This window comes from Miscanthus floridulus, chromosome 2 (genome assembly GCF_019320115.1).
Source record: "Miscanthus floridulus cultivar M001 chromosome 2, ASM1932011v1, whole genome shotgun sequence".
NCBI classification, from domain to species: domain Eukaryota; kingdom Viridiplantae; phylum Streptophyta; class Magnoliopsida; order Poales; family Poaceae; genus Miscanthus; species Miscanthus floridulus.
The window spans coordinates 127,580,442-127,594,963 of record NC_089581.1 but is presented as its reverse complement, the minus strand read 5'-3'; the positions used below and the strand labels follow the sequence as shown (position 1 = coordinate 127,594,963).

The 14,522-nt window shown below is 46.6% G+C and overlaps 1 protein-coding gene across 1 annotated transcript in view; it reads left to right on the top strand.

Annotated features, from left to right (window-relative positions):
- The first annotated feature begins 456 nt into the window (after positions 1-456).
- LOC136537041 (uncharacterized) overlaps positions 457-14,522 on the top strand; it is a 29,787-nt gene continuing 15,721 nt past the window's right edge. Inside the window, exon 1 of the mRNA XM_066529137.1 lies at positions 457-567. Coding sequence (XP_066385234.1) covers positions 457-567 — 111 coding nt within the window. The remainder of the gene's footprint in view (positions 568-14,522) is intronic.

Sequence of the window (14,522 nt, the reverse complement as noted above, 5' to 3'; positions counted from 1 at the left end):
CTGCAGACGACGGTGTCGACAACCCTGAGGGGCCTCCAGCTTTCACAAGGACGCTCCAAATACTTTAGTGGCCCTGTGGTTTTAAGACCACTAGGGTTGAGCCCTATGAAGGAAGGATGAACCTGACACAGTGGCTGCAGGCTTACAGCACTGCTGTCCACATCACCGGAGGAGACACCAGTGTCATGGCAAATTATCTCCCCGTCAAGCTCATGCCACCCGCCATGAGCTGGTTTACCAGCCTTGCGCCGGACTCCATCGGATCCTGGGAAGAGCTGAAGAAAGTCTTCACTGACAACTATATGGCCACATGTACTAGACCTGGCACTAAGCATGATCTCAACCGCATCAACCAGAAGTCGTCCGAGCTCCTCCGTAGCTACATTCGACGTTTCTCCAAGATGAGGAATTCTATTCCCAACATCATGGAAGCTGAGGTCATCACCACCTTCATCCATGGACTCCACCATCGCGAGCTTCGCTCCCAAATTCAACCGCAAGCCACTGACCGGCATCAGCGAGATGATCACTATGGCCAACCAGTACGCCGACGTCGAGGAAGCCGAGGTGCGCTTCAACGAGGATGCGGGCACTCATCGCCCATCTCGTCGCTATGACAACCGCCCCCAACGACCGACGCCACAGTGACCGCCACACTAACAACTACAGCTACCATCACGACAGCGGCCGTGATCGGACAGAAGGACCTAGGCCTGGTCAAAATCACCGTCGTCGGCCAGACCACATCATCGCCACCGTCAGTCAACCTCGCGCCAAGCGCAACTACGATGAACAGTACCAAAAGATCCTCGATGGCCCATGCCCTCTTCACAAGAACGCCAAACATAAGATGAAGAACTGCCTCGGTTTGGCTAAGGAGTTCTAGGACAAGAAGCTAGACGACGACGCCAACGATGGGGCTAGAGGTCGCCGACCAACCGGGGGCAACAACAATGCCTTCTAGGACCACGACAAGGTGGTCGCCACCATCTTTGGGGACCTCGCCTCCACTAAGAGCAGAACCACCGCCAACCCCAGCTATTGCCGCACTACGGAAGCTCACCGCACGGTGGGTGCTCTCCGTCACTATGGAAGACACCACCGCCAACCCCAGCTATCGCCCATGGTCCGAGGTCCCCATTGCCTTCAGTAGGGCCGACCAGTGGGCGGATATTCCCTAGACAGGGCATTTTCCCCTCGTCCTCGACGCAACCGTACAGAAGGTGCTCTTTAGAAAAGTGCTCGTCTATGGTGGGAGCACTCTAAATCTCCTCTTCGCCGGAGCCTTAAAAGAACTGGGCCTCGATTTGTTAGATCTAACACCCTCTGACTCCTCCTTTTGGGGTGTGGTACCTGGCAGGGCCTCCAACCTACTTAGAGAGATTACCCTACCAGTACAGTTCAGCACGGCCAGCAACTACCGCGTCGAACACATCAACTTCTACGTCGCCGACTTCGACACCACCTACCACGCCATACTTGGTTGGCTAGCTCTGGCCAAATTCATGGCCATGCCGCACTATGCCTATCTGGTGTTGAAGATGCCTTCGCCTACTGGAGTCTTGGCCCTACGGGCCAACCTCTCCATCGCCTACGCTTGCAAGACAGAGAGTCTCACCCTTGCCGAAGCTATCGACCTCTCCATCTAGATGGCTAGCGTGGTCACCGAAACCAAGACGATGCCTACCAAAGACATGGAGATCCCATAGCTGGAGCCTCCTCGCGCCTTCGCTAAGTCAAAGGAAGTCAAGGAGGTCAGCCTCGGCCTCGATGACCCCTCCAAGACCGTGAAGATTGGGGCTCACCTTGACCCCAAATAGAAAAGCGCGCTCGTCTCCTTCCTATGTGCCAACGCCGATGTGTTTTCTTGGAAACCTGTAGACAAGCCAGGGGTACCACGGGAGAAGATCGAGCACTCCTTGAATGTATCACCGACCGCCAAACCAATCAATCAGAAACTCCACCGATTCGCGCCAGACAAGAAGGAGGCTATTAGGGTAGAAATAAAATGGCTCTTAGCTGCCAGATTCAAAAAATAAGTGTATCATCCAGATTGGTTAGCAAACCCTGTTCTCATTCAAAAAAAGAATAAAGGATGGAGAATATGTATTGATTATACTGATCTTAACAAACACTGCCCTAAAGACCCCTTTGGCCTGCCTTGGATAGATGAGGTTGTAGACTCCACCGCTGGCTACGAACTACTCTCCTTCCTTGACTGTTACTCTGGCTATCACCAGATTTCCCTGAAGGAAGAAGATCAGATCAAGACATCGTTCATCACGTGTTTCGGCGCTTACTGCTACACAACTATGTCCTTTGGACTCAAGAACACCGGAGCAACCTATCAAAGGGCCATCTAGATGTGCCTCGACCAACAGATCGGCCGCAACGTCGAAGCCTACATCGATGATGTGGTCCTCAAGACCAAGGCCGCTAACAATCTTATCACCGACCTTGAGGAAACTTTCACCAACTTAAACAAGTACCGATGGAAGTTGAACCCTTCAAAGTGCATCTTTGGAGTTCCATCAGGTATACTGCTAGGCTACATTGTTAGTGCTCGAGGCATCGAACCTAACCCTGACAAGGTCTCCACCATCACTAACATGAAACAGCCGACATGTGTCAAGGATATATAGAAGCTTATAGGCTGCATGGCTACCTTAAGCTGCTTCATACCACGCCTCAGCAAAAAAGGGCTACCTTTCTTCAAGCTCCTCAAGGCCTCCGAGCGCTTCTCCTAGTCAGAGGAGGCAGACACAGCTTTCAAGCAGCTCAAGTTGTTCCTAACAAAGCCTTCGATCATGACGGCGCCACGACCAGATGAAACTCTACTGATCTACATCGCCGCCACTTCTCGTGTCATCAGCACAGCTATTGTCATCGAACATGAGGAAGCCAGGCAAGCCTACAAGGTGCAACGTCTGGTATACTTCATAAGCGAGGTACTTAATGAGCCCAAAACTTGTTATCCTCAGGTACAAAAGCTATTATACGCAATTTTGATTACATCGCACAAGCTCCGACACTACTTCGACCACTACAAGATCACCGTGGTCACTGAGTTCCCTTTGGGGGACATTCTCCACAACAAGGAGGCCAACGGCCACATCATCAAGTGGGTTGTTGAGCTCAGCACTTACTCCATCGAATTCAGAAGCAGGCCTACCATCAAGTCACAAGCGTTCGCTGATTTCATCGCTGAGTGGACCGAGATCCAAGAGCCTATCACTGCCACTTGCCCCGAGCACTGGGTGGTGTACTTCAACGGTGCCCTTAACATCAACAATGCTAGTGTAGGCATTCTGTTCATTACGTCGACCAAGGATAAGCTTTGATACATTCTTCGGATACACTTTCTGGCCTCCAACAACGCCGCCGAATATGAAGCATGTCTCCACGGACTCCGTATAGCCGTCAAGCTCGGCGTCAAATGCCTCATGGTGTATGGGGATTCCACACTGGTCATCAACCAGCTCAGCAAAGACTGGTCTTGCTCCAGCGAGAAGATGGATGCATATTGCGCCGAAATCAGAAAGCTTAAAGAAAAATTCTACAGCATCGAGTACCACCACATGGTACGCGACCAAAATCAGCTCGCCGACCACTTATCCAAGTTGGGCTCTTCTCGTGCCGTGATCCCGCTGGGGGTCTTCGTTCAAGATCTCCTGGTGCCATCCATTAAAGAAGATAAGGAAGTTTAGGAAGTTCCACCTGTCGAGTAGCTGGTACTTATAGTACCTTCGCCGGCCACCGATTGGAGGGGGCAATTCATCAAGTACCTGACCAGCGTCGAGGTACCCACCGACAAGACTGAAACCGAATGCCTAATTCGTCGAAGCAAGCATTACGTGCTGGTGGATGACAACTTGATGAGGAAAAGTGCTAAGGAAGGGATACTGCAGAAATGCATTACCCAAGAGGAGGGAGTAAAGCTACTTCTCGAAATTCACTCTGGTTCCTACGGCAACCACGTGGCCTCGAGAACACTGGTCGACAAGGCTTTTTGAGCTAGTTTCTATTGGCCCACAGCCATCTCTGATGCAAAAGACCTCGTCCAATGTTGTGAAGGATGCCAATTTTTTACCAAGCAAATACACGTGCCGGCGCAAGAGCTGCAAACCATCCTAGCTTCCTGGCCCTTCGCATGCTGGGGACTAGATATGATCGAACCTTTCAAGCCAATGCCAGGTGGTTTCCAGTATGTATAAGTCACCATCGACAAGTTCTCCAAGTGGATTGAATATAAACCGCTCGTCTCGGCTACTACAAAGAAAGCAGTCGAGCTCTTCGAAGATGTCATCCACAGATTTGGTCTCCCAAACAGCATCATCATCGACCTCAAAACTACATTTACTGGCCATCACTTCTGGGACTTCTGCGAAGACCATTGCATCTCCATCAAATATGTCTCTGTTGCCCATCCTAGAGCCAACGGCCAGGTCGAACGAGCGAACGGCATGATCCTTAATGCCCTCAAAAGGCGACTATATCAGAAAGAAGAAAAGCACCCGGGCAGATGGCTCAAGGAGCTACCAGCTGTAGTCTAGGGACTATGTACTCAAGCTAGTCGCAGCACCGGCGTGACTCCATACTTCTTAGTCTACGGCTCAGAAGCCATACTACCAGCGAACATTGCCTTCCGAGCACCTAGGGTGGAAAACTATGATGAAGAGCAGGCCGCAGCTGTTCGGACAGAGGACATCGATAGGGCCGAGGAAGAATGCCTAATCACCTGCGTCTACACAGCTAAATATCTAGAAGGCTTGCGGAGGTACTACAACCAAAACGTTAAAGGTCGTTCATTTGCTGTCGGCGATCTCGTTCTCTATAGAAAATAAAAAACTGAAGGGATGCACAAGCTCTCTTCCCCTTGGGAAGGGCCTTACGTCGTCAAAGAGGTTACCCGACCAGGGTGTTATCGCCTAAGTGACTTAGAAGGAATTGATGTCCCCAACTCATGGCACATCGAACACCTTATACGTTTCTATTCATGAAATGCTCCGGATATGTACTCTCCACTTTTACGTTGAATAAAGTTTTAGTCTCCATAACTTGTCTCCATTTTGTCTCTATTATGGTTTAACATCCACTCGCAGTCGCCGAGCTCTATGCTACTTCATAACGAACTCCAATATGAAATCGCCATAATTGCACCGACCACGTTTCTCCAAATCTCCAATGTTATCGCCGAACCATTTTCTCCAAAATCGCCGAACGATTTCTCCAAAACGCCGATGCATTATCGCCAAAAATCGCCGAATAAGTTTTCACCAAAATCGCTGAACACGTTTTCTCCAAATCGCCGAACACGTTTTCTCCAAAGCGCCGAATACGTTTCCTCCAACTCACCAACGTATTTTGCCACACGTTCTCTCCAAAAATGCCGAACACTTTACTCCAAATCTACAAAGAGATTTTGTTGATCGGCGAGCAGCATACTCTCTCTTCTGTTCTCTTCGGAGAAGACCCAGTCTCCGATCTCTCCCTACACATGCCACGGGCTCCGCACTCTATGTTATGGGTGGTCGGCTATGGTCCCTTGGTCACGCCTATTCCTCCTACACATCCACGGGCTCCGCGCTCGACGTTATGGACTACGGGCTAGCCAAGGCCGAGAGCTCAGCAAAGAAATAATTGCTCAGATGCCGCTTATACTACCTATATCTCCAAGTTATTTCGATAACCGTCGAGCAGAACATGTCTCGCCCTATTCTATTTGGAGAAGACCAAGTCTCTAATCTCTCCCTACACATGCTACGGGCTCCGCGCTCTACGTTATGGGTGGTCGGTTGTGGTTCCTTGGTCACGCCTGTCCCTCCTATACGTGCACGGGCTCCGCGCTCGACGTTATGGACTATAGGCTAGCTGAGGCCATAGGGGTTAGTGGCGAACTAACTGCTCGGACTCCACTTACACTCCCTATAAATACGTCATGTTCAAAACTATGAAGATCTTTTCGCTGAAATACAATTTAACTGAATACACATGCACCTTTTAACATTTATCATATACATAAGTGTTTTTTGCATTTTCGCGCGTTCTAACTACACCGTCCAGATGTTATAGATGATAATCTCTGAGCAGGTCACCGCGCACCATTTTCGTCGTCCGTCTCACCAAACAAGTCTATATCGCCGGCCAGCTTCTTCGTTGCATCCTCCACCTCATCCTCCAGCTACTGGGTCTCCGCATTGCTCAGTCCTTCGGTGAACCCACCCCCTATCGACTGAAACTCAATAGTTGGGTAATGGGACCGAACCACCATGAGGACATGAGTAGCGACGGACATAATGGCGTCACGGTTGAAGCTCTTAAAGTTCTCCCACGCTGCCTTGCACCTTTGGATGATGGTGTCCGAACATTGCCGCCTACCATCGGGCTGAGTAGCCATTTCTATGTCGATGCAGTCAAGCACTAGCTTAATTGCAACAACTACAGTGTCGAAGTTCTCCCTTTGGGTCTTGGCCTCCTGCACCAGCACATCAAACTGCGCCTTGGTTTTATGACGGTAGCCTGCAAGTGTTACAATGTTCCATCATATATGGAAGCTACTTCAACAGTAATTCCGACCAGGAGGTATTCACCTTTTAGCTCCTCGGCCAGTTTGTCTACTCACTCTGACTCCTTCGCCTTATCCTAGCAAAGTGGTTTGACGGCCTAGCGCAGTTGGCCGAGCTCCGCGTCTTGCTCTACAAGCGCAATAATTAACACAAAAAATATGGCTGTTCAGCAATGCAAAAGTACATTCGCCGATATACCATACCTACTTTCTGCTCGGATACGCTTTTAAGTTGTTCAGATTTCTTCTCCAATTGCTCAGAGGCACTCTTCAATTGGCCGGAGACAACGGCCAATTGCTCAGACCAGCTCCGCACCTACCCGGACATAGCCGTCAGTTTTTCGGTCAGGACCCCCTTCTGGTATTCCAGGTCCTGCGCGTTGGACTCTGCAAGGTCTCGTTCACATCAGGCCCTCTGGATATTTCTCTCCGAGGGGTTCATCACCTCTTTGAGTTTTTCATTCTCCTCAGTAAGGGGCTCCATTCGCTTTATCATCTAGCAGCGCTGCTCGACAATCTGAGTTATCTCCTGCGCATGCACAATGACAACATCGAAATCCAATTCCTAACATCAAAGAGGAGCACTCCAAACATAGTACTAACCTTGATCTACTTCATCACCCCGGTAAGGGAGGTCTCTAGTCTCCTGAACTCCCTGGTGGTGTCCTCCTCTTCGACAATTACTATATCGTCATCGCGCTTTTGGAGGATTCAGACAGCTTGAGCTCGAGGTTCTTCATGCTTGATCTCCTCCACCTTGTCATCTTCTACTACAGCTGGAGGCACTACCTAGGGGCTCGGTGGTCAGATGGTGGGTCCGACCATGCCCTCTGATGCCTTAGGGGATGATGTCTGGTCCTTCGGTGTTGTAAGATTTTCCACTCCATATCCCAGCGCGATGCCGGTTACTACAGCTTCTACTCCCAAGGACCCGGTAGTGCCCGTCGTTGCCGAGGGGGCTGTCGCCAACTCATTCGCCGTTGATGATAACTATTCATCGCCACCAATTTCGCTAACGGCAGCGATCGGCTCCCCCACGCGCACCCGAGCACCTAGGGACTCCGGGATGGGGTCCAACGACATCTCCCTCATCCTAGGGCCAGCCTTTGGCTACTGCTCAGTCTGGACGGGTAGGATTGGATCCATCGTTCGCCTTGCACTACATCAAAATAGTTCGTCAGTCACCACAAAAAGTTAAGAAACTATAGCAAAGTAACTTCAATACAAGGATACTTACGGCTTGGTCTGCCGATTCAATTTCTTGAACTGGCGGTGACTACCCGAGCCCCCAGGCATAGTCGTTGGGTCAACTCCCGTGCTCTGCGGGGGAGGTCTCGGCTCCTCCATGGTTGACCTCTATTCTGCCTGCCTCTCTAGGGCCCTCTCCATCTGCTGCTTCGGGTTTGCCTCCGCCTATTGCTCGGGGACTTCTGTCGCCTGCCTCGTAGGGACTCCTGTTGTTTGCTGTGCGGGAACTTCCCTCGCCCGCTGCTCGAGGACTCCCCTCGTCTGTGGTTTAGGGACTTCTTCGCCTTCCCCTGATTGAATCCCCATGCGTGTGCTTAGCGGAGGCTCCTTCATGCTCAGTGAAGGAGCTGGCAGAACTTCATCGTTGTCAGACTAATCGAACACCGTGGTCCTTCACGTTCGAGTGGTCTGATCATCACCAAGCGAGATGCCACCTGGTTTGCAGGGAGCAGCAGCTATCATCTTCCTCTTCTTCTAAGCTAGCTTGTCTGCCGTTGCCCTCTTTCCTCGGGTTTTCTCTAACACCGGGGGAGGACTCTCTGTCTGACCAACATCCATACCACCGAACTCCGAAGAAACACCGACAGAACTTTCTTTAGGTTGAGTTGGTGGTTGTGCATCCACCGTTGGCGGCCAATCGCCTCTCGGCACGCCCGAGAAGTACGCAGCCCTATCCTACGAGTGGATCTTCGCATGAGTGAATTAGTATACTGCTCGGCAGTGATAAAAGAAAAAAGCTTCTAAAAAACACACAGCTATGATATTTACCTGAGGAGGTAGATTTTTGTAGTTGAAGGGCTTTGTATACCCTGACTAGCTGAATGAGGCAAGTAGAGCGAACAGCTCTGTAGTCCGCTCTTCAACAACATTCCTTGATAGTATCTCTGGCCTCTCCTGGGTACCGTTAGTCTCCCCTTGAACTCGAAGCCTGGGTGCGCTCTCTCCTTATAGGGCTGAATGCGGCGCACTATGAAACTCGCTACTACCAATCCGCCATTGGTCCTTACGCCCTTTATTAAGCCGAGGAGTTCCTTCACTTGCTCCATATCATCACTGCTCGGCGTCTCCGACCAACTCCTCTAGTTCTCCGGGATGTGGTCGACGTCACAGCGGATTGCTGGGTGGCTTTGTCTCATGTAGAACCACCTGGCATTCCGCCCCTTTAGTGACGTGTTTAGCAGCATAGTAAGGTACTCGCCCGCCATCCCATCGCACAACTGGAGGTACACCCTACCGACCACCTTAGAACCAGGGCCGCCTCTCTTCTTTAGCCAGAATAGGTGACGAAAGAGGTTGAAGTGGGGTAGGATTCCAAGATATGACTCACAGAAATGGATGAAGATTGAGATGTGAAGAATGGTGTTGGGATGGAGGTTGCACAGACTAACCGCCCAGAGCTCCAATAGATCCCTCAGGAATGGATGAACAGGGAATCCCAACCCATGCCAGAAATAATCCTCAAATACCACTGCTTCATCAGTATGAGGCGTCGGAAAGGACTCACTGAGGGCTGGCCGCCATCCGGTGATGGCACGGTCAGAAAGAACGCCAGCTTCCACCAGTCTATTCAGCTCCACCTCTCCCATTTGCGATGGCACCCACTCTTCATCACGTCAGGCGCCGGTGCTCGCCTTCTTGGGGCTTGTTTTCTTCAATTTGGCCGCTCCCTTCTTCGATGCCATCTCTCAGATCCAATTAGGGTTTGGCGGTGGCTGCAAGTGTGAATGTGAAGTTGCAAATGGGAGGACTGTGGAGGAAGATGAAATGGCAAAGTGGCAAAGGTGGAAACTTAGGATGCGGCGGCGCAGTTATATAGCACTTTCCCCACCTCTTTGTAGTTAAGGGTTTTTGGGAAACCGTTCCCACGATTTGCGCCTCTCAGAATCCTCCACAACAACAAGGTGGGCCATAACCTAGGCTTTTGCGCAACAGCAGCCCATGTCGCCCATTTATCGCCGCCATCAGTTGCTACTCGCCGAATAATCACTGACTTCTTCACCATTTATTGAGGCTCAGTAACTGTCATTGTACAGCCATTACTCCAGTTTTTTCTCCATGGTTTGATTTCTCTGATATCTTCGCTTGTAGCTTAGGGGCTGGCTGCCTGCTCGGTTGGTTTTTAACTATTTCTCTACTTCTGACCCTGGCACCACGTGACTGCGTCACCTACTGTTAGGCTCGGGGACTAAGTGGGCACACTTCACCTTGCGGTGAATGTGCTTTATTTCTTTTTAAGGCCACGCCCGAAGACTGGCTGCCTGCTCGACTGGTCTTCTACTATTATTCTACTTTCTGACCCTGGCACCACATGACTACGTCATCTACTGTCAGGCTTGGGGACTAAGTGGACACACTTCACCTCGCGGTGAATGTGCAGGATTTTTTCTCAAAGACTACATGCCTCTTGAAGAAGATTGACTCCTTCTCCCATGGTCTGACTCTAAGTGGGCACACTTGGTCCACTATGAGGAAATTTTCTATTCTAAACTTAAGCTCCTTACACCCTTATGGCAAGCCGTGCTTGGATCTTACTGCTCGGCTGTGGTCCTCGCTGCTCGCAATTGCTTGCTACTGCTCGGCAACTCATCATGGTGGTCGGACCATGAGTTTGACTGCTCGGCTTTGTTCGCACCCGCTCGGACAAGCACAAGACGGCATTGTTCAATGGGTACAAGGCGCTCGGGGACTAGCTGTGGGGGGTACGACCCCGAATACCCATGGTAGACCACATGGGCTGCACCCTCAGAGCGGCCCTACCCACAAGACGAAGCCTTGCAGGGCACGATCCTGGTCGGCACCTTCCGCAAGACATCTGGAAGATATCATGAAGATACTACGAGATCTGTTAGGATATGTATGATCCCAAGATTCCTGTAATCAGTTATTACTTTCCGGTTATCTCTCAGATCTAACCGACTTGTAACCCTGCTCCCTAGACTATATAAGGCGGGCAGGGACCCCCTCCAAACACACGCAATATCATACGATAGCTAATACAAATCAACAGACCACAGGAGTATGGTATTACATCATACTGACTGCCTAAACCTGTCTAACTCGTGTGTCTCTGTTGCCATCTTGTTCTTGATCTCACGCTCCTCTGCCGATCAATCTACCTTCGTGGGATACCCCTCGGAGGACTGCCAACGATATTCTGTCGACAACTTAGGAGCCAAGAGGTTAATATAACATAACATGCATAAGGAATAGATAAAAATACTCATATGAAACATTGGTGCAACCCACAATATTTCTGCTCAAAAGCGCTTATATTGCAGTAGAAGGAACAGATAAAAAGTAAGATGCTTGACACAACGGCATAAGTAAGAGATTCAGACAAAAGAAATTCAGAACTGTCATTTTCTGTTAGTAGATGAAGGTGCATTACCTTGTTGAGTTGCAGTGATCAAAGGATAATGAAAATTTATATCTTTGTCAACCAAACTATATAGCTCAGAAATCAGGACTGTATTATATTTTTTTCTATTCCGGTAATTTTTCTGTGACCATGATATTGTTGTTAGCATGCTGTGAGCCTGAATATTCTTTTGGAACCTAAATAATGTAGCTTCTATATATTTTTCTAAAAATTGATTATCGTTGTGCAAGCTATGACTTCTCTGAAAATGTCACAGTGCAAGCTATGACTTCACTGTGCAAACTGAATGTCAGTATGATCTTGTTTGCTTCCCTGCATCTTAGACTTATTATTTTTTGCCATTAGTCTTTACTAATTCAGCCTTATGTATCCTTCTTTTCAGATAATGTCAGGTGCTGTAACATACACTCTCCTTCTTTTTTGTCTTGCTTTTCCCAATTAACCATCCAGTCCAAGGCCAAGTACCCTGTCGTGTTGGGCATTTGGGCTAAGAACATTGTGATACAACATTGTTCCGCAGAAAGGACGGTAGTGCCAAACAAGAGTCCCTAAAGATTTTAGAAGAGGCAGTAAACCTTTGCTAGAAGATCAGCTGCTAACCTATTTTCATTTCTAACTTACCACCTGTATCTCCGGAAACAAAAACCAGAAATGACAATCCTTTCAATTGTCTGTACTAAAAACAGTATAGAGGTCTGCAAGTATCTCTCTCCAGTCCAAAAAAGATTTGTGTCATGTGCACCAACAAAGATAATTTCTTCTTTAATTGTACACAGGCTGCAGAAATTTAATTGGATTCTTTAAGTTTTTTGCAACAAAGTCCCCCACAGATTTGAACTCATCCAAAGATAAAATTGCCATTGTTGGTTACAGGCACATTTGCCTACAGATAAACACCTGTGCTTAGGAAAAGGCACATTTGCTGACATAATTCAGATGCCTAAATCTCATTCAAAAAACCATCTAAATCTCTATTTCTCCTATAGCTGTGTGATCCACACCTAAGAGCCTCATGGTGTGATCTTACATCCAAATTATATGTCATCTCATGATATATTTGTTGCTGTGGTCTTTTTTCTACAAGGGAGGAATCAGCTACATTCCAATCTGCCAGGCAACGAGTTCCCAGTCAATACAGGAGTCACCAGCAACCCCTCCTCTCATGCAGGTATTATGGGAAACAGAAAGATGAATGATGTCCTTAATGATCATTCAATGCATTTGATATAAAAATAGCTAGAGAATAGCATATTGTAATAATAGGACACTGGAGTTGGGTAATTAGTAGTTGCTTGAATAAATAGATTTCCTGAGTTGTCAACCGCAATATCTAAATGATTCACTGTTTTTTTGTACTTTAGAAAATGCCCAACTAAATCACTCTGCTTGAACTAGATATGCACATGAAAGCTATTATGCCATGTCAAGTGTACATTCACCGGTAAATATCAATCAGAACACCACAGGTCAACACCATGCATTGAATTAGCATTAAACAGGTTCATAAGGTGTATGTGTAGGCGGCACTAATATGCTATTTTAAAGAATTTGAAGTCATTGTGTTGCATAGACTGGATATTAGAAATCTAAAGAATTGATAAGGCAAAATTATAACAGGCGAAGGTTGTTTAACGTTGCATGGAGGTAAAATAAATTTTCAAAAGTTGCCATCTTAGACACCTTTCTCTGCATATATAGTTAAGCAGCAACAACACCGTCCTTAGTTTAAATACTGTTGTTAAGCTTTGCTACTTTGGAGATGTTATAAAAACTGTACAGACAGGAACATGAATCCAAAGTGTGTATTACTGCATACTAAGCATTTTTGTTAGCAGTATAAACTGTCTATACTAACAATAAAACTATTTTTAGTTAGCAGTTTTTGGACAGATTTAGCATCTTAATAGGATGCCACCTCTAAAGACCTTTTTTGCATCGTGGAAATATATTAGTGTTCCTACAGTTCCTAAACTTGTGGAAACAATTGACAAACCTTTTTTTGCATCGTGTAAGTTCTCCAAGGCCACCGAGTTTCAGGACATGGTAATCACATTATTTTGTTCTTAGGAAGTTTTGGATACTCCTTTGCATGAACATATGCATTTTAATTATTTGATCTTACATGTTGGACCAGACTTTCTGATTTGATGGTTGTGACGAAATGTATTGTTATTTCAATCAATTTTTGTATACTTTTTTTTTTGCAAATTATCGGTTTTCATTCTATAAAAGAGTTCTCTCATTGATACATATTTTTTTAAGATAGTCAACAATACTTTAGCTTTAAATATTAACAAACAACTTTTATGCAGAACACTTCCAACACAACATGGAGAACTGCAAGTGACTACATGACTCGTGCTCGCTGAGTAAATACCCTTAGGGTGTGGTTAAGAAAGTGACTACATGACTGGTTCTTACGATATAAACTTATTGTTTCAGTCGCATCAAAACTTGAGTTATATTTTAATTGTCTATCTTTCATGAAGAGTTATGTAATATTGATATTTCACACATCACGCTCGCAATATCTTTTTGGGTAACAATACGATACAAGTTCATGCATATGTTATCGTGGTATTACTTTTTCCTGTTGCAACGCACAGGCATTTACCCTAGAAAATTTCCCCTGAAATGGCATTATTTACTCTATTTGTGCATTTATTTCCATGTGTATTAACATTTGCTTCTATTTTCATTGTAATCCATTTATCTGAACAATGTTTGAGGTGAGGGCATGGTTACAGTTTTTAGTAGCTTTGCGATATTATCCGAAGCTATGAGATGATTGATGGCTTGCAATGATCCTTTTATTAATTTATTTTTCTATCTATGTGTTAATTGTTTATTCAGTCTATTTTATAGGCACGCCGGTAGATAATGGATGACAAAATTCAAGCATCCATAATTTATCTCTTTGACTTTAAGCATGAGTTTTGTTTTATTTTTTAATTGAGATGTTGTCCTTTTATTTTTACCATAGCGTTAGCATGGGCATGCATGAAAAACGAAGATGTCTTTACACTGCAGAAATCTTTCAAGAAGAACATGCATAGATTATTCTTGTATTGAATATTATATATACAATCACCTAAATATTCTAATTAAACTACAAAAATTTGAATGAGGATACGAGGTAAGACATGCAAACAGATATTTCAAAACTACCTGTAGAGTCCAAAAAACTTAATAAATAAATTCTTCTGGAGGCTATGCAAATTCTCTCTAATCTTTTATTTGGTGTAGTTAGTGTTATCATAGTACCTGCATGTATTCATGGAAAATAAATTGTATTATTAGGGCGGTACAAGGCTTCCTCCAAAGATCAGA